Source organism: Globicephala melas, chromosome 13 (genome assembly GCF_963455315.2).
Source record: "Globicephala melas chromosome 13, mGloMel1.2, whole genome shotgun sequence".
Lineage (NCBI taxonomy): Eukaryota > Metazoa > Chordata > Mammalia > Artiodactyla > Delphinidae > Globicephala > Globicephala melas.
The window spans coordinates 64,388,476-64,408,147 of NC_083326.1; the positions used below are offsets into that span (position 1 = coordinate 64,388,476).

General features: G+C 55.7%; 2 protein-coding genes across 2 annotated transcripts in view; both read left to right on the forward strand.

Annotated features, from left to right (window-relative positions):
* Positions 1 to 206: 206 nt before the first annotated feature.
* Positions 207 to 2,857, forward strand: DDT (D-dopachrome tautomerase). The gene is made up of 3 exons (XM_030836256.3): positions 207 to 477; positions 810 to 985; positions 2,600 to 2,857. Exons 1-3 carry the CDS (start codon positions 370 to 372, stop codon positions 2,670 to 2,672), a joined length of 357 nt encoding a protein of 118 aa, XP_030692116.1. The 5' UTR covers positions 207 to 369; the 3' UTR covers positions 2,673 to 2,857.
* A 2,247-nt stretch (positions 2,858 to 5,104) lies between these two features.
* CABIN1 (calcineurin binding protein 1) overlaps positions 5,105 to 19,672 on the forward strand; it is a 97,983-nt gene continuing 83,415 nt past the window's right edge. The window contains 10 exon segments of the mRNA XM_030836249.2: positions 5,105 to 5,185; positions 10,127 to 10,156; positions 10,158 to 10,208; positions 10,685 to 10,777; positions 11,824 to 11,937; positions 12,564 to 12,698; positions 13,446 to 13,626; positions 15,796 to 15,925; positions 17,173 to 17,322; positions 19,053 to 19,339. Of these exon segments, the coding sequence (XP_030692109.2) occupies positions 5,105 to 5,185; positions 10,127 to 10,156; positions 10,158 to 10,208; positions 10,685 to 10,777; positions 11,824 to 11,937; positions 12,564 to 12,698; positions 13,446 to 13,626; positions 15,796 to 15,925; positions 17,173 to 17,322; positions 19,053 to 19,339 (1,252 nt within the window).

Sequence of the window (19,672 nt, forward strand, 5' to 3'; positions counted from 1 at the left end):
GCAGCAGCGCCCGAAAGCTGCAGGAGACCGGAAACCTCGGCCAGTGTGGCTGGGGCGGGGGCGGGGCCTGTCGTGTGGGCGGGGCCTGGAGCGGCCAATGTCTCCTTGGGGGTGGGGTTACTCGGAGCCGGCCGGGCTACAGCACTTCCGGAAATCAGCGCCGTAGCACGCGGAGACTGTCGGCCGAAGCCGGGGGGTGTAGTCTAGGCAGCCAATCGGGGGGCGCTGTGTACCTGCCCAGCCAATGAGGAGCGGGTTTCCGCGGCGCCCCGCCTCCCCCGCTCCCTACAGCCCTGCCCTGGAGATCACCCACCTGGATTCCGTGCTTTCTTTCTCCCTGGCGGCCTTTCGCGCGCCTTCCCGCTAGAAATGCCGTTCGTTGAGCTGGACACGAACTTGCCCGCCGGCCGTGTGCCCGCGGGACTAGAGAAGCGGCTCTGCGCGGCCACTGCCGCCATCCTGGGCAAGCCTGAGGACGTGAGTATGCCCAGGGGAGCACGGAGAGGGAGGAGTTTGGTGGATGGGGTCGGGCTCTGTCCGCGCTTCGGCTTCCCCACCGCGACCCTGACTCTTCCGCGCCCGCCTCCCGCCAAGTCTGACCTCCCGCTCTCCAAGACCCCGCGGCCCCACCCGCCACGTCTGCTCCTGTCGCCTTGCCCAGCCATGACCCCGACGTGACCTGCAAGGACCCCGGCCCGTGCCCCCGGCCCTGATCCCGCGGGGCCTGCGCTCTCCCACTCCGCGCTACCCGGTCCTCAGCACCATCCCGGCCTACACTGGCCTCAGGCGAAACTTTCGTGTCACCGCAGCGCGTGAACGTGACGGTGCGGCCCGGCCTGGCCATGGCGATGAACGGCTCGGCGGAGCCCGGCGCGCAGCTGCTCGTCTCCTCCATCGGTGTGGTGGGCACGGCCGAGGAGAACCGCGGCCACAGTGCCCGCCTCTTCGAGTTTCTCACCAAGGAGCTGGACCTGGCCCAGGACCGGTGCGTAGAGGCAGGGAGAGGACCCTCTTGGGACTGCTGCGAGACGGGGCAGGGATCCGACTTGAGGCCCTTCCTAAGGTTGGGGAAAAAATTAATTCCCCACCCTTCGCTAGAAGGATGTGGTGCCGCAGGGCCCCTTGCGCCCCCCGGTGGTGGGCCCACCTTGAGAGTGGTAGTGGAATTGAGTGAATTCCTGGCTCTGTAGTGGTCCCTGTGACACCTGGGCAAGGTGTGGCCTCCAGGACCTCAGTGTTTCCATCTGTGAAGTGGGAAGGCTCTCCTTTAACCACTCCCTGGGGGTACTGCATGGGATGGCACTATACTGCACCTGCCTTGACACCTGGTAGGGCCGGATGTTGTTACCCTGACAAAACCAAGGCCATTTATCATCTGCCTTCAGGCTTCCCCACATCTTAGGGAAACAGGTGTAATTTTCTAGAGCGTCTCCAAGCTGGTCGAGGAATTCTGGGTATGTCCTGAGGCTGTGACCTTTGGGCCTATGGCCCAATTAGGTCCCAGGTAAGGTTCCTGGGAGGGCCACAGAGTAGTGGAAAGAGCATTGGCCTGAATGTCTGGAGACCTGGGTTCTGGGTCCCATGCAGCTGGAGGATCCAGACAAACCTGGAAGTGAACCATCTCTGGTTTGTAGCCTTCTCTTCTGTGAATAGAGAGGCATGGATTAAACGATTCCCAAGAACACCTACAGCTCCCAAACCTGGGACTCTGTGGCAAGGTTAAAGTTTCTTCCTGGGTGAAAAATATTCCTGAGCCAAGTCCATGCCTACAAGGAACTAAGTATATGAGAAGCTTGAAAGAACCTTCCAGAATGGAGCCTTCATTGGCCCAGAAAGGCTGGTGAAGAATGGTTACTTGTGGGGGGTGCTCAGACCTGGTCCTCAAGCTGGGGAGTGATAATAATTCTAACAACATAAGTAATGTGTAATTTACCATGTGCCAGATACTCCATAGGTAACTCACATGCCTGATCCCATTTGATCCTTAGAAGTTTTGTCCCCTTCTCCATACCCCTCGTGTGGACATGCCATCCCCATGAGGTAGATATCTCCTTTATGCCTATTTACAAATGGGAAAACAGGTTGTCACATATACCTCCTTGGTACCAGGCTATCCCAGGTATCCTGTTTCTTCACAAGGAACTTCCTGTCACTTCTGTGAGAGGGGCACACTCACTCACTCCATAGACATTACAGGGGTGGTGGGGGAGTCACCTTGTGCCTGGCCTTCTTGAGCCAGGCTTTGCAAAAACAGGCAGCTTGGGCACTGCGCATGCCCCCATGGGGCCTGCAGTTTGGAAGACAGGGCTCCCCTGTGAACCCACAGACAGAGCATACAGTGACCACAGAGGCCGCCATGTTGAGAGTCTGTTCTTGGTGGGTGATGATGATGTGCAGTCACCATCCCAACCTTGACATGCCCACTGCCCTGTCGGGGGTTGGGCAGAGAGCATTAATGGGTTGAGACAGGCTTGCAAAATGCCTGGTGGGCTAAGGCAGGCTGGCCTGAGAGCCCATGGTGGGAGTACCTGGCTAGGGGTCTTGGAATGTGAGGCATTAGCCAAGGAGCTGATGACATCTTTTTCTCTGTCTCCTGAAGGATAATTATCCGCTTTCTCCCCTTGGAGCCCTGGCAGATCGGCAAGAAGGGGACAGTCATGACCTTTTTATGATTGGCGTGGAGGGCATCCAGGGCATCTGTGAGCTGGCAGCCCCTTCCAGAGAGGCCTCCTGGCAGAGTGAGGGCCTGGTGGATACCAGCTTCTGGCACCCCCACATGCAGACAGGCCTGTGACCTCACGGTCCTCTTCCCCATCCTTACGACAAATAAATGAAGAGCGTTGTCTCTCAAACATGACTTCTCTACTTCCCTTTACCCTCCTCCGGCATTCTGGGCCACCCTGGGCAGCAGGGGTTGGTTTATGAGGTGGGGACTTTAGGGAACCTGGGAGGTGGGATGTTCCTGTCTTCAGGGCCTCTGATTCATGTTTTGTATCTCGGCTGCCCAAATCAGGGTGGAGGGCTCAGCCTGGAGGCCCTGCTCCCGATGCCCATGTTCAGGCTGGTGGGGAGGAGCTGGCAGCTGGTCCAGCCTGGGCCTTCCTGCAGACTCTGCGGACCAGATGTTCCTGTCCTCAGCCTGGGCTTTAGGGACCTTCCGTGGACATTGCCAAACTTCACCTTCTCCAGTGAATCTTGATGAGAATTCAGTGTAGCTGTGCGCCTTGTAAAAATCCATGTCCCAGGGCTTCCCTGGTGGCGCAGTGGTTGAGAGTCCGCCTGCCGATGCAGGGGACACGGGTTCATGCCCCGGTCTGGGAAGATCCCACATGCCGCGGAGCGGCTAGGCCCGTGAGCCATGGCTGCTGAGCCTGCGTGTCCGGAGCCTGTGCTCTGCAACGGGAGAGGCCACAACAGTGAGAGGCCCGCGTACCGCAAACAAAACAAAACAAAACAAAAAAAACCATGTCCCAGAATGGCAAACCCAGAAATGCAACATCTGCTTCTAGAAATGGAATGAATGGGATCCCGCACCCCCATCTAAAGAACATACCATGCTTTTGCATTTCAGAGGATATACAGGTTGGGTGGGGGTAGCCCAAAGGAAGTCACCTTTTCAGTTTCCTTCCGGATGCAGAGTTTACATCTCTGGGTGCTATGTTTCTCTGCACAATTAAAGCTTTGATCATCCTGTGCACCAATGAAATGCCAAATTGAGATCTGCAGTCTATGCAGTCCACCTGGTTAATAAGTTAGTTTCCAAAAGAATGTGCCTGTGCCTGCTGTGTTTACCTGACCACCGCTGAGGACTTGTTAAAAGCTATAGCTTGGAGTTCCTTTCCCTGGCTCGCTGTCCCAGCTGTTTCTGCTCTCATTCCTTCTGCCAACATGGATGTCTTGCTTCCCAAAGGGGCTCAGGGAATGTTTGTGGGTTGAATGCAAATGAATGGTTGAAGTGCCTAAGGAGGGATTCATGCCTAACCCTTGCCAGGACCATAAGGTAAGATCTGGTCTCCCCAGCTTCAATCTTATCCCCACTATTGTGAGTGATGTCATCTGTTTGCTGTGAGGACTGGCCCCTCCCCCCACACGGGCATTACCTCCCCCCGTTGTGGCCCTGAGTTTTACCCCCTGAAAACACCATGCTGCATGAGGCTCCTGCATGGCCAGCAGCGTTTCTCAACTCAATACCTTGCCACACAGCTAGCTCCCTGCTGCTTGCACCACCCTTCCCATCTTTGTTCAACTTTCACTCCAGAGCATCTTTCAAGATACAACTCAGTTGTGGGAACTGCATACAAGGTTGCAAGTCATCCAGGAAAGTTTGAAACCATCTGTTTATGCTCTGTTTAACCCAACCCTGCCCCTTATACTCCTCTCAAAAATCAAGGTTGGCGACTCAATTATTTTTTTATCTACTAGCATATCGTTAAAGCTTTACTGTACTGAACCGTCTATGAGTTCTTCACCATGGTTTTACTGTCTATAAATAAAGTTAAAGAAAAAGCCATAACATTCGTTCTTTAAGTCATTCTTGCTGGACTCAAGCCGCTATGAATGTCAACCAGTGTGAAGCCCTTCCCTAAAACGCTTAGCTCCCAAGAGCGTTACCCCTGTATCCCAGGCCCTTGTCAGAAACCCGTCAATGCTGGGCCCTCCTTTCGGCTCTGTTCTGTCACTTCCTCCCCGGTACGTTCATCCCCCGCTCCCCCTCCCCCTTTTTCTTTTGCTTCAGTAGTTGCTTGTATCTGTGACTTTTAGGTTTCAAATCCTTTTCGGAACGAGGTGAGGTCCAGGTAATGTGAGAATGCTCTTCCGGCCCCGGTTCCCTCCAAGTGTCCCAGGTTTCCACGGCCTTCAGAACACCTGTCGCAGGTTGTAACAGTAGTGCGGCCGTCACTTGGCAGCTGCTGCGGGCCAGGCCCCGAGCTCGGTGCTTCCCGGGTACGACAAGCGGTGGGGAGGGAGCGGGCGCTGAGCCCCCAGCCGCGCTCCGGCCGAAGGGCAGGGCTGCGCCGGGCGGCTGCAGGGTCCTCGCGCGCCAGCTCCGCGGGGCGACGCGTGAGCGCTTGCCGACTGGCTGGTGGAGCCGGCTCCGGAGCCAATGGGAGCGCGCCTTGTTGTGAGGCGCGCAGCCGGCAGGCGCGGGGGTCTGGCGGACAGGCGGTTGCCGTGGAGACGCCTGGTGAGTTCGCTGGCAGCGGGTTTGGGGCGGCCCCGGGTGGGGGCGCGGCTCTGCCCTGCCGGGGGCGAGGGTTTGACGGGCGGCGGTGGCGGGATCCGGCCGGGCGGACGCTGGGGCTCCTCGTGGGGAAACCGAAGCCGGGACCCGGAGCGGCCCGGCTGGGCCCCGCTGCCGCGCGGGCCTCTCGTCGGCTCCTGCTCGTCCCGGGGGGCTGAGAGGGGCTCCGCGTGGGGGCAGGGATCACAGTGGCCGCAGCGGGAGCCGCCGTCCGGTCTATGGCTTCGGTGCCGGGCCCCGCGCTGACCACCGCCTCGCGTCCTTCTACTTCACCTTCACGGCGGCGTTGCGCGGTGAGCGCCCCTCACTTGTGGAAACTGAGGCCGAGGGGACGTGCAGCCGCTTGTCCCGAGTTCCCGGCTCCCCCGCGGGCCGTTGGCTCCAAACTGCAAGCTTTGACTGCCCCACCGCCCCGAGGAGGCGGACCTGGGCCGGATAGAGCTTCCTGATGCTGGCAGGTGTCTGCACAAGGGGCTCTGGGGGCCCTCCACCCTTAGGGGCCTGGGTTACTACAGGTCGTGCTGTGTATGCGGATTCCATGCGGCGGCTGGGCTTCCTTCTGGGTGACTCATAATCGTTCTTAGAACTGGAGTATCCGAGTAATAGTATTATGTCTTGTGGCTGTAGTAAGTATGAGTATACTTATAATAATATAAGTATTCGGGTGCTATACTGTACTGAGTACTGTGGTCGCAGCCAAAGACAGTATGTAAGAGAGTGGTGGTGTTTCAATAAAATTTTATTTAGGGACACTGAAATTTGAATTTTATGTAATTTTCACGTGTCACGAAGTTTCTCAACCATTTAAAAATGTAAAAATCATTCTTTGCTCTTGGGCTGTATGGAAACAGTAGGCTAGTGAGCTTGCAGACGCCTGATTTAGTCCAAAGACTCATGCAGTAGAGGAAACTGAGACCCAGAGGGGTTATCTTATGCCATGTCAGTCACACAGCCGGGTAGTGCCCCAACTGAGCTTAAGACCTACTCTTCCCGACTCCTTCCCGACTCCTGGGCCAGAGCCTGCTAGGAAACATCACCACTTACCACTGGATCAGGGTACGAGGTGCTCAAAGTGTGCTGTTGTTATGTGTTCTGAAGGACATGAAAACTATAAAGAGTTTGAAAACTTGTGAGGTTTAACTCCTGAATGTGCTGTTCTGAGAAAATGCAACTGTTCTGCTGGGAGACTGAGAAATGAGTACCAGATACTTCCCTTCTCATCTTTATACAGTAGCTTTTTTTTTTTTTTTTTAAACTCCTTTTTGTGGTTTCTAGGGTTTGTGGTGAATAATATGGCTATGGTCCTCATTCTCACATTGCTTACAGATGATAAATATATAATCTCAAATGGTTATTTCTTTGTAAAGTTTTTATTTTAAACTACTTTGTGTGTGTGTGTTTTTATTGAAGTATAGTTGATTTACAATGTTGTGTTAGTTTCAGGTGTACAGCAAAGTGATTTGGTTAGACATACATATATATCTTTTTTTTTCAGATTAATTTCCCTTATAGGTTATTACAAAATATTGAGTACAGTTCCCTGTGCTATACAGTAGGTCCCTGTTGGTCATCTGTTTTATATATAGTAGTGTGTATCTGTTAATCCCAAACTCTCAATTTATCCCCCCCACTTTGGTAACCATAAGTTTGTTTTCTATGTTTGTGGGTCTATTTCTTTGTGGTATATAAGTTCATTTGTATCTTTTTAAAAATTTTTTTAGATTACACATATAAGCAATATCATATGATATTTGTCTTTCTCTGTCTTACTTCACTTAGTATAATGATCTCTAGGTCCATCCGTGTTGCTGCAAATGGCATTATTTCATTCGTTTTTTTTTGTGATATTTATTTAATATATTTAGTTTCCTTATTTTTTTGTCTGCGTCTGGTCTTAGTTGCGGTACGTGGGATCTTTTGTTACAGGGCGCGGACTCTTGGTTGCGGCGTGTGGGCTTCTCTCTAGTTGTGGTGCGCGGGCTCCAGAGTGCATGGGCTCTGTAGTTTGCGGCACGCAGCCTCCCTTGTTGAGGCGCGCGAGCTCAATAGTTGTTGCCCGCGGGCTTAGTTGCCCCGCGGCATATGGGTTCTTGGTTCCCCCACCAGGGATTGAACCTGCGTCCCCTGCATTGGAAGGCAGATTCTCTACCACTGGACCACCAGGGAAGTCCCTCATTCTTTCTTTTATGGCTGAGTAATATTCCATTGTATAAATATACCACATTTTATTTATCCATTCATCTGTCGATGGACATTTAGGTTGCTTCTGTGTCTTGGCTATTGTAAATAGTACTTCAGTGAACACTGGGGTACATGTATCTTTTCAAATTATGGTTTTCTCCGGGTATATGCCTGGGAGTGGGATTGCAGGCTCGTTTGGTAGCTCTATTTTTAGTTTTTTAAGGAACCTCCGTACTGTTCTCCATAGTGGCTGCACCAGTTTACATTCCCACCAACAATATAGGAGGGTTCCCTTTCCTCTACACCCTCTTCAGCATTTGTTATTTGTAGATTTTTTTTAACACTTTATTTATTTTTATACATTTATTTATTTATTTATTTTTGGCTGCGTTGGGACTTTGTTGCTGCACGCGGGCTTTCCTTTTAGTTGAGGCGATTGGCGGGCTACTCTTTGTTGTGGTGGGTAGGCCTCTCGTTAAGGTGGCTTCTGTTGTCGCGGAGCATGGGCTTGAGGTGCGTGGGCTTCAGTAGTTGTGGCACAGGGACTCAGTAGCTGTGGCTCACAGGCTCTAGAGCGCAGGCTCAGTAGTTGTGGTGCACGGGCTTAGTTGCTCCGCGGCATGTGGGATCTCGCCGGACCACAGCTTGAACCCATGTCCCCTGCATTGGCAGGCGGATTCTTAACGACTGCACCACTAGGGAAGCCCTGTAGGGAGTAGGGGCGGAGGGAGGGCCTTCCTTCCTTAGTCCAGAATCTGGCAGCTGAATCGGTTGCTGTGAAGCCTGATCTGTCCACAATCAAAAGCACGTGTGGAAATCCACTCCCAGAGAAGAGTGAGTCCTTGGGGAAGCTGGTTTGGCCTCTGAAAGGTCGACTGAAAGACACCACCCAGAGTTGATGGGGACTTCATTCTCTCCCTTCGCTCTTCACAGGGGCACTGCCCCTTGGGATGTGTGTGTGTTTTCCCTAGGTACAGGGTTTTAGTGCTATAGTTTCTACTTTTATCGTCTTTTTTTTTCCAGATTGTATGGTGGTCACAGTGCCCATTGTAGCATAGTTTATAGTCAAGCAGCAGTTTCCAGAGTTAATCAGCAGAATTCTTTTTTCTAAATGTGGAACCCAGGAGATAAAATAGCTATCAGCCTCGTGGGGTTTCAGTCTTCCTCGTCTGTGAAGACTGTACTTTCTTTCTTCCTTGTAGGAACCCTTCGAGAACTCAGAGCCCATTGTGAAGGTCTTAGCTGTGAGCTCCGTTGGCAGTAGCAGTGGTCATTTTATTTTATACATGTGGAGCACGTGTTCAGTCTCTGCCAAGGCTCATTTCCACTGCCTGCTGGGCCCTTCGGGGCCTTCTGCCAGCCTCTCAGGTGGGACTGTTCCTGGCTCCCTCCTCTGCCCTGACGGGCTTGTTTGGTGGTGCTGCCTCTTCCTCCCCGCCCCACAGGCCAGAACCCCCGCTGTTACCCGGCACCCCTGCTGCTCCCTCCAGCCTCCCAGGGCCCCCCGTTCTGTGAGTTTGCCTCCTGGAATGTGTCCCCCCCTCTGTCCCCAGTGCCACTGCCCCAGCCAGGCTCCTGGCATCTCTTTGTTTAATAGCAGCACATAGTTCACAGACCAAACAGCTCGCCTGTGTAGGGTATACAATTCATTGAGTGTAAGTGTATCCATAGAGTTGTGCAACCATCACCACCGTCAATTTCAGAACATTTTCATCACCCCAGAAAGAAGTCCTGTACCTGGTAGTAGTCACTCCCCATGTGTCCCTCTCCCCTAGACTACTTTCTGGTTCTGTAGATTTGCCTATTCTAGACATTTTGTATAAATGGAATCAGACAGTATGTGGCCTTCGTGACTGGCTTCCTTCATTTAGCGTGTTTTCAAGGTTCATCCATGTTGTAGCAAGTACCAGTGCTTTAATTTTATTTATCACTGAATAATAATCCATTGTATGGACATACCACATTTTCTTTATCCATTTGTCAGTTGACAGACATTTGGGTTGTTTCCACCTTCAATCTGTCATGAGTAATGCTGCTGTGAACATTCATGAACAAGTTTTGGTGTGGACATGTTTTCATTTCTCTTGGCGGTGGAATTTCTGTGTTTGACATTCTGAGCAATTGCCAGACGGGTTTCACCATTTTTCGTTCGCATCTGCAGTGGATGAGGTTCTGATTTCTCCACATCCTCACCAATCCTGTCATTTTTTTAGCAGATTTCACACTGGTCTGCCTACCTCTAATTTTTTTCCTTTTATATTTCCGTCCCATCCTCCAGGCCCCCTGCCTCTGCCTTCCCGCCCTCTACCCCACTGCTGTCCCTTCCTGGGGTTTAACACAGGGCTTCCTCCTTCACCTTCCTCCATCCCTTCGAATGACTTGTTCTCCACCTGTTGCCTGTGTTTCTCTTTATTTCATTCAACTTTTGAAAAAATAATTGTTTATTGATCTGTAACCTCTGCTGAGCAGTGAGTCCTGGGGGCAGATGTCGGTCTAACTCCCCTCTGTCCCTGGCCCCTGGTCTGGCAAAGGTGGGCATTCCGTCCCAAGGACCAGGGGCTCCCCGGGTAACAGACTGAAGAGCCATCCCGAGGCCCACTAGCCTGTGTGCCCAGAGCCGGGAGGCCCGTGGGTTTGGACATGGGTTCCTGGTGGCCTGGTGCTTCCCGGGCCCTCCCTCAACCTGTTCTCCTTCCTCCATAGGAGCCGCGTGGGCTGGCACTGCCCTTCCGGTGCTGGTCAGTGCTGGGCGGTACTGGGCGGTGTGCCGAAGCCTCTGACTATGGTATGTGCTAATGCTCACCTGCTCTGCGGTCCTCCGGGGCGAGGGCCATGTTCTTGGATGGGCCCTGACGGCTGTCTGAATGGGGCAGCGTTCCTCCCCAGAGGGCTCTTGGCACCCTCGAGGGTGTGGGTGCCCGCTCTCCTGTTGGGTGGTTTACAGGGCCGCATCACCATGGCTAGAGAGGCACACAGTTATCCCGCGTCATTGGAATCTGTTTTTCCGATGCCTGGGTCTTCTGCTGTGTCGGGCCATTGCTGGGGTGTCCCCAGCCTGTTCCTGTTGTAGTGGACATGCTCCCTGAACAGGTTGGTGTGGTTCCCTCAGAATGTCCCAGTCCTCCTTTTCCTCCGCATCTGGGGAGGCCGTAGCTGTTTGAGGCCGAGTGTGTTACAGAGTGTTGTGCGTGTTGTGGGTTACTGAAGAGATGAGACACGTCTCATCTAAAAGCAACTCTTCCGTCAAATCTGTGCTTCTAGATTCGAATCGCAGCCTTAAATGCCAGCTCCACGGTTGAGGATGATCATGAAGGAACCTTTAAAAGTCACAAGACCCAGACAAAGGAGGCGCAGGTGTGTGGTCAATGGGCTTCTCTGCAGCTGGACCTTGATTCTCATTTCTGCGGGTGGCACCATGTTTCAGATGCATCCCGATGTCTCCTGAATGGGATTTTAGAGGAAAACCCTGTTTACAGAGATGGCCGGCTCTCCATCTCCTGTTTGACCTGCTTCACTTAGAGAGGGTCACGCTGAGGATGGTCACACTGTTTATTCTGAGTGTGCGTGGGCCCTTCTGCAGCCGGAGCTGGCTCTTCACTCAGCTGGTTGTGTGGGCCTCAGAAGCTGGCACACCCAGGGGATGGCAGCACGTCACTTTCCAGGGGGAGGCCCCGGAGGGTGCTGCCTAGCCCAGGTCTCACTGGTGGTCTGTGGGGAGCACGGATTCTTGGTCTTTCCTCTCTGCCACGAGGCCCGGCACCACTTCCATTCCAGCCTGCCTGCCTTACTCTCCGCCGGCTCTCCCCATACCTCCTACGCGAATATAACAAGGGTTTGCTCCGGTCTTTGTTTTCCCTGGAATAAGCATACACCTCCCCCTTATCGGGAGAAGCCAGGACAGTGTGTGGAGCCCTCACGGACGCTGCTAGTCAGTGGTCCCCGGCCCTGAGGGGTGTCAGTGGGGCTCAGCCTGCCCAGTGCCCCCTCTGCCCCTCCCGGCAGCGAGCAGGCTGAGGCAGAGCAGCACATAGAAAGCAGTGGAAGCCTTCCCTGCTCTCTCGGAGTCCCTGGGTTATTACGGCTGCTGGGGCCACTCTCCCAGAAAGCGTCAGCGAGGCTCACAGAACCTTGGCATTGCTCTGCTCTGTGCCCTCAGCCTGCCTTCTGCTGTTGCTTAGACTCAGGTGAGCCCGTGCTGCTCGTGTCTCCTTGGGGGGCTGCTGAGGGGCTCTTCTCCCAGTGATGAGCTCCTGCGAGCTTGGAGCGTTAGGACTGTTTCCAGCACAGAGCGTGCAGCTGACGAGTAACATGGCCTTGACAGCAGCCCCCTCTCACACATTGTTGGCTTAAAAAGACAAACCTTTGTGCTGTGTGAAAATGTCTCCTGTCTTGGTTTGCAGGAAGCAGAGGCTTTTGCCTTGTACCACAAGGCCCTGGATCTGCAGAAGCACGACCGGTTTGAGGAGTCCGCCAAGGCCTACCACGAGCTCCTGGAGGCGCGCCTGCTGCGAGAGGTGAGGCCCCAGAGGCCCTCTGCCCCCAGCTTCCCCGCCTGCGGAGCGTCCACCTCTCTGGCTTGCTCTGAGGGTTGGGTGAGTCCAGAGAAGCATGCAGAACGGTTCTAGGTGCAGAGTAAGAGCTCCGTAAATGCCAGCTGCTCTTCCTACTTGGTCTTCACAGCCACTCTGCCAAGTGCGGGTGCATTGTCCCCAGTTCACAGTGTGGAGATGGAGGCTTAGCGAGGTGGTGTTGGCTCAAAGCCATGCAGCTAGTGAAGCATCAGAGCTGGGAGTGGCATGCGGGAGCCTCTGGCTGGCTTACCGATGCTGTAAATGTCACCATCTAGGCTTGGGCCCTCAGGCGTGGCGGTAGTGCCAGGAGGGTTCCCTCTGTGTCTTTTGGTGCCCAGACGGCCCGCAAACCGCCTCTTGGTGGTCTGGCCTTTCTCCTCTGTGTGCTCGGAACTGGGGGGTCCTTAAAGGACATCTGGGGCCACGCTTTCATTTTCCAGTGGAGGGTGGCACTGGACTGGCCCAAGGGCCTGTGGCAGAAGCCAGCCCTGAAGCCAGGTGTCCTGCTGACTGCCAGCTGAGGCTTCAGAGCCTGAGTGTCACTTTACTCCTGTTTGCTTTGTTCTCAGGCAGTTTCGTCTGGTGATGAGAAGGAGGGGTTGAAACACCCTGGGCTGATGTTGAAGTACTCCACGTTTAAGAACCTGGCCCAGCTGGCCGCCCAGAGGGAGGATCTGGAGACAGCCATGGAGTTCTACCTGGAGGTGCTCCCCTCAGCCGGGTCTTTGGGAGTTCTTGGGGGAGGGGTGGGGTTGTGGTGCTGTGTCAGCTGTAGTGCCCGAGGCCCCAGGCAGTAGGTGACAGTAGCAAGTTCAGAGAGGGCTGCATGTGTGTTCTTCCTCTGCCACACAGGGCACACATGACCATGGGTGATTGCTTCATTTCTCTGGGCCTCCAGGTCTACATCGTAGAGTTGGAGTGATATAAAGAGGGTGCTGAACACAGGGCCTGACCCCTGGAACCCAGTACCTACTCAGAATTGTACTGCCATTATTTCTGTCAGGCCGGCTTACCTGTGTGGGCACCTCTGAGGCGCCAGCACCATGCACGTGCTCACCCTCATGCCGTCTGGCAAGGAGGGCGTCTTTATCCTCATTTTAGGGATGAGGATACTGAGGCTGGCGGCCACGCTGCTGGGCAGTGTGGGAGTATGGATGTGAACCCACGTCTGTCTCCCACCCATGCTGTTTCTAGAATCCCAGAAGGTTTCTGTATTTTCTTTTAATTCTACTTCTTGCACTTCCTTTACATATCAAATATGTAAGGAGTACAGGTGTTCAGAGTGACAGAATGTATTAAGAACATGTTCTGAGTTAGATAAATTGGTCCACGTGACTTCCCTGTCATTCCTTGGGCAGTCTGGGTGGCTGGGCTGGTGCTGTGCCCTCCTGCCACCACGGATGCCCGCTCTGGGGAGCTGACTGAGTGTGCCTCTGCTGTGCTGCTACCAGGCGGTCATGCTGGACTCCACGGACGTCAACCTCTGGTATAAAATTGGACACGTGGCCCTGAGGCTCATCCGGGTCCCCCTGGCTCGCCACGCTTTTGAGGAAGGGCTGCGGTGCAATCCTGACCACTGGCCCTGCTTGGACAACCTCATCACTGTCCTGTACACCCTCAGCGATTACACCAGTGAGTGGGGTGTCGCTGCTTTCTGCCACGTGCTCGTGCACTTGGACCGAGGAGGGCGGGAGGCCTGGATGAGCTCGGAGCCAGAGTTAACACTGAAGGGCTTTCTGCCCTACCTTCAGGGGAAATGGAGATGACTTTACTTCCCTGCTTTACTCTGCTTGTCTTTCTTTCTCGGTTGAGACTTACCCCATGCGTTGTAGTAGGAAGCATGTCTTCTGAGCGGTTTTCCCTTCAGTCTCTCATTTCGTCTCTGCAGTGTCCCACCCTGTGCCTGTTCTTATAAGTTGCTGACAAACGGCCTAGCGGCTGCAGCCTGACTCCCGGTGCCGGGAGCTCACTCCCTCCTTTTAGCAGCTGGTCCTTCCACAGAGGAGCAGGGCTGCTGGAAAGATCTGTGCTAGACGGAGCCCTGTCTGCCTTCCAGTTGCTTCACTCTCTGACCCCACCTGGCCCTCTGCTCGGCCCCTCACGGGCTGTCCCGAGGCGGGCGCTGTTGGGGTTCTGGGCCTCTTGGGCCAGCTCCTCCAGGCAGCTCTGTGGGAGGGCCCCGGGCAGGGCTCGGGTGCAGGGCAGCTGGCCTCGGGCATAGGTGGTCCTGGCGTGGTCTGCTCATTCTTTTCAGGACAGACCTGCTGCCAGCACTTGCCCTCACGTTGAAGGTTACAGCTGGAAGGCTGACTCTTGGAGGCTTTTCCTTCTGTTTCTAAGAGCGCGTCGAGCAGGTGGAGCAGGATGGGGTAGCGGAGGCTGGGAAGCTGGGCCCTGCCCGCCACCCATGGGACTGCGACCATAGCTCTGTATAGTCAGGTGAACCGTGTGCAGCACAGGGCTAGCGGCGGGGTCGGCATGCCCCAGGGGCAGGCTGCTGTGGCCCCTTCCCAGTTGTCCCTGCCCGAGGTGACCCTGACTTCTCCCTGTGTCCCCAGAGCCAGCTCAGCCCTCTGTCGCCTCCTCCAGGTGGGCCCGGGCGGGGGCGGGTGCCTTCTCCCAGCCCCTTTGCTGTGGGTCCTCTGCTGTCTGCCCTCCTCTGCACCCTCTGACCATCGCGTGCTTGCACGTGGGGTCATTTCTGGACTTGGGCCCTTGTGTCCCTCCACGCAAACGTTCTCGGGCGTGTCCTTCCGTGGATGTCCGCACCCGTGCTGTGGATCGCCCGTTTTGACTCCAGTGCTTTCATCTTCAGTGACTATGGGTCTCTCCCCGGGCTCTTCCTGGAGCTTGGGCGCCCCCTGGAGGCCCCAGCCTCAGCGTCCCACCTTCTCTCTGGCACCAGGCTCAGTTCTCTCTCCTGGAGAAGCCGCACTTGATAAGCTGAAGTATTAGTGGGAAGATGGGTTTGGGGGACAGAGCGGTGCATGTGTCTGTGAGAGCCGCAGAACCACATCGAAGCCCCAGAGTATGAGCAGCCGCTACATGGGCGCTCGAGAGGAGTAGGCAGGCCTCCCTCTGCTGCGGGCACGGTCAGCTCTGGTGCTGCTGACCAGTCCATCCAGAGGCTTGGTGCCCCCCTCGTTTTCTCTCTGCTCCCACCACCTTCCCAGAGGAAACCATGTCCTCCTCCTCCTTCCGGTTAGGCGGGAACCTCTGGGCCCCCTGTCCCTGGTTCAGTGGGCGGCTGGCGGGGCAGCCCAGACTCCTTCCTGCTTGTGGCGTGGGCACCGCTCTCCCACTGCCCTTCTCCCTGACTTCCGTGTGGCATCTCTGCTTCTGCTCCAGCTTTCCTTCCTCCTCCCTGACTCCATCCTTCTCTGATTATTCCTGATGGGAGTGCCTTGCACCCATACTCAGACTCTGGAGCTGGGTGGGGCACAGGGCTGGCCGGGGCCCAGGCAGAGAGGAGCTGGCGGCCGTACTCCAGTTTGCCGACAGCTGGTTCCCGAAGGGTTTCCTCAAGGTGGGCTTGCTGGGCTGAGGGTCTGTGTTTGATGCCCATGTTTCCGCAGAAAGATTGTTCAGCCGTCCTCCCTGGCAGTGTGGGCCTTTGCCCCTCGACCTTGGTATTATTATTTTCAAAAATCGTTCCCGATTGGATGGATTAAAGTGGTGTCTTGTCGTCATTTACCTGGTGGTTCTTGGACTCCAGAGCGGGGACTACTTCCCTGGCGTCACTGGCAAGGCCAGAGAGTCAGAGCGCAGCTTGGAGGTCACGCCTATTTCTTTCCTGGCCAGCTTGTCTGTACTTCATTTGCAAAGCTCTGGAGAAGGACTGCCGCTACAGCAAGGGGCTGGTTCTCAAGGAGAAGATCTTCGAGGAGCAACCGTGTCTCCGCCAGGACTCCCTCCGGATGTTCCTGAAATGGTGAGTCTGCAGCCCACCACCTCCTCCCCAGCGGCTGGGGGCTGTTGAGGCCCCTCACTTGGCAAACGGCTCTGATGTGCTTGGTTTATTGTTTCCCTACGCGCCTCATATGGGCGGTGCCTCCGCCTGTCCTCTGCCCTCCTTCCCCGCTGCCCTGCGGCTCTCCTCTGGGTGCTCACAGCAGCCTTGTTCACCTCACTCCTCGCTGCCCACCCTACCCCTTTCCGAGGCTGTGCTTCCTGTGTTGCCCGGCCCGCCTCTAATCGGGCCACCGTGCCTGCCTCCGGGATGAGGCTCATGCTTAGCTTCATCGCCCAGGAGGCCCTTTGCAGTCTGACCCCCCAGTTCTCCTGCTTCTCCCTCCACCAAGGGGAGAGCTGTCCCAGGGCCCTGCTATGTCCTGTCCGGTCCCGCACCCTGGCTCCCACAGCGCCCTCACCTGGAATCCTCTCCCTATTGTGTCTTCGTGCCCCTTCGTATTCCAGGCCCCACATCCCCTCTTGGCAGCTTTCTAAGTCCTGGCTGCCTCCCCGCCCATCCTCCAGTGGAACCAACTCCTGTGCCCTCTGGTATTTCCTTGGCCCTGGGAGCTCACCGGTTGGGAGTTAGTGGTTATTTTGGTGTTTATCCCTCGTAAGATTGTGCCTCTTATTCACATCTGTCCTGACGGAGCTGACCTTCTTTGGAGAGGTGGTTGATGAGCATGTAGGACAGATGATGAGTCCATAAGCGCGTGGCTCCACGGAGGAGCCTTGTGGGGAGGAGGGCACAGGGCAGTGGGGACAGGTCTCGCCGGGCCACCACAGGCAGAGGTGTGCCTGTGGGAGGCATCCGGGGCCTCAAACTCCACCTTTCTGTTGATCTCCATAGGCTTTGGTGAGCTTGGCTGGTCTGATAACCTTTTTTGGGATGGGTAGGATGGGAGAGTTAAATTCTTAAAAGGTTTTCAGCAAATAATTGAGAGCAGCATTTAATTTTTCTGTTGCTTTTCTGCCACTACTATGATCCTGTTAATACAGATGAAGGTGATGAATTGTAAGCAGATCAAAGGGCATTAATCATTTTCAGTGTAACGTGGGTATTAAGAATGCTAATTACTGCCCTTTTCAGCCCAGACTCAAGTAGTTATTTTATTTGTAGGAAGAATTAATACAGATTAAAGGATATTAACTGCATCCCTCTGTGTAAGATTTCCATCTTGGCTCTAGTGTGACACGATCACTCCTCTCTGTCTCACGCACTCTCAGTGACATGTCCATCCACGAGGTGTCGGTGAGCGCGGCCGAGTCACAGGCCATCATGGATGAGGCCCTGGGGCTTCGGAGGAGGCGGCAGGCGCTGACCACGCATGAGAAGGAGCCGGACCTGAAGCTGGTGCAGCCCATCCCCTTCTTCACGTAGGTCGTCTGGGTCTGGGTTGCTGGTGGCCACTGGGCCCTGCTTGGGAGGGGGCTGAGCCCGCCCGGGCTGCTGCCATGGCAGGAGCTGGGCGCACATGGGCAGGTGACTGCAGGAAGCAGGCCGGGCCTTCCCCGGTCGAAGTCCCTCTCTGTTGCTGTCCTTGACCCACCACCTGCCATGTTCCTGTACGCCCCTCTCATCTGCCCACCCTAAGGGGAGAAGGAAACCAGCATTAGCCAAGCCCTGGACGGGGGACACCAGGACTCAGAGAGGCTACTGGTGAGGGGGGAGCTGATCCCACGTCCTGGCTTCCCGATCTCTAGTCCATGCTCCCCTGCTAGGGCTGCTTGGCATCCTGGAAGGTGGGCCTCAGCATAGCCCCGGGAAAGGTGGTCCCTGGAGTTGGGGTCATTTAGCCCTTCGGTGAGGTCTGTTCCTAACATCCTGGCATTGACCCTCATGCCTATAAGTTGAGAGTGTCTCATATGTGGAGGCAAGTCACGTGGTGGCCCGCAGCTCCCCACCAGGTGGGACAGACTGGGGTCCAGCCCTGGTGCCCTCGCCGGGTCATTATGTGCCACTTCCTGGAAAAGAGGGAGCAGTATCCCTCTCTTGTAGGGTCATCATGATAATTGAATTGAGTGCTTGGGGGTCGTGCAGAGCCAGCACGCAGGAGGGGCTGGTTCTGACCCACGTTACTGCTCCTACTTGTTCATTCCCGCACGTTTGAGTTTCCCAGGAAACTGGAGGCAGTCCCAGGGGTACTCAGTCACCAGAAGGAGGGGCACACGTGCAAAGCTGACAGGCCCCTCGAGGAGAGAAGCACAGCACCGAGAGCTCATAATGGGGTCTGCACTGCTCCGGGGGTTGGGGAAGGCTTAGGGCCAGAGCTGGAGTCTGGTGGAGGAGTGGGCATGGATCAGGCAGAGGAGCTGGGGGGTGTGAGTGGGGTGTTGTTTCCGGGCAGAGGGAAGCCTGTGCAAAGGCCCTGTGGTATGTGGGGGGTGGTTTTGTTTGCAGAACTGAAAGCAAGCTAGCGAGGCGAGAGTGCAGGGGGCAGGCGTGGGGGGGGGGCGGGGTTGCGGCGGTGCGATGAGGCTGGGCGCCACTGAGGGGACAGGCAGAGGCTTTGGTTTTTAGTCTGAGGGCCTGGGAAGCTGTTCAAGGTTGGAAGGGTGAGTACGTCAGGCTACACTGTGTCATACCATAACACAGCATGACATACAACACAACACATGACTAGAAGTAAAACACAAAACAGCATACAACATAACACATGCTACACCTCACCACAACAGGGCACACAACACAACTTACACACCACAAAACACACGACAGTCTCGGTTTGCATCCAGCAAGCCCCGGCCCAAGAGCTGTTCAGCCCCTTTAGACCATATCCCTGCCAGTATTCCTCCCCCAGAAAACCAGACTAGTGACAACAGGTCAACGACACCGTCGTTTTAAAGATTCAACCTTGTAGGGAAGGGGTTTTTGAGTGAGTCTGTGGTTTCTCTGTGTGCCTGGTAGGTCTGAAGGGGCCTGGGGCTGAGATGCCTCAGGGCTTCTCCTGCGGGCAGTGGAGCGGGTGTGGGCTCTGCTCCAGCCCCGGCTGCTCCACCTCAGCTATCAGTAAACTGAGACCACCCCGCCCTCATGGAGATGGCAGCCCTGAGCTCCGGGCACCCCGTGTTGTGTGCTGACCCGGGCGGTGACCCTCTTCCTGCAGCTGGAAGTGCCTCGGGGAGAGCCTGCTGGCCATGTACCACCACCTCACCACCTGCGAGCCCCCGCGGCCCAGCCTCGGCAAGAGGATCGACCTGTCCGACTACCAGGACCCTGGCCAGCCCCTGGTGCCCTCTGCCGTGGTGGCACCTGTCAGCGTGATCCAGCCGAGCCCCGTCAACGCCAACCCCGAGGTGACCGTGGCAGAGCCTGTGCTCTCGTACGCCCCCGTGGCCACGGCCAGCTTCCTGCTGCACAGCCCCAGCCTGTTGGAGACGGGCATCCCCGCAGGTGAGCAGGCCTCGGGGTTGGCTTCGGGAGAGACCCTGTCTGCTGAGCAGGAATGAGAGTCGGGGTGCCCTGGTCTATCCAGAGGGACGGGTCCTGCTGCCGCTCCTGGCCCCACAGGGGAGCCTCTGGGCCTGCTCGCAGGGCCTCCCTCGTCAGCGGTGGCTTCTGCATTGGGGCCCCTGCAGGGAAGGGGTTGGCCTCAGGGATACAGCTCCTCAGACCACTCGATGCCCAGTTGCTCAGTCCTGGGGTAGAGTTTACTCCTGCTTGTGACCTGTGAGCTGGCGGGTTCCTCTGCTGGTTCTGCTCAGTTGCTGGCTCACGCCCTGCACC

What these genes read in the sequence shown, in the direction of transcription:
- DDT (XM_030836256.3), top strand. Translation starts at nt 370, where the DNA reads ATGCCGTTCGTTGAGCTGGACACGAACTTGCCCGCCGGCCGTGTGCCC. An exon ending in TCCTGGGCAAGCCTGAGGAC is followed by an intron (nt 478 to 809) that starts GTGAGTATGCCC and finishes GTGTCACCGCAG; the next exon opens with CGCGTGAACGTGACGGTGCG. An exon ending in CTGGACCTGGCCCAGGACCG is followed by an intron (nt 986 to 2,599) that starts GTGCGTAGAGGC and finishes TGTCTCCTGAAG; the next exon opens with GATAATTATCCGCTTTCTCC.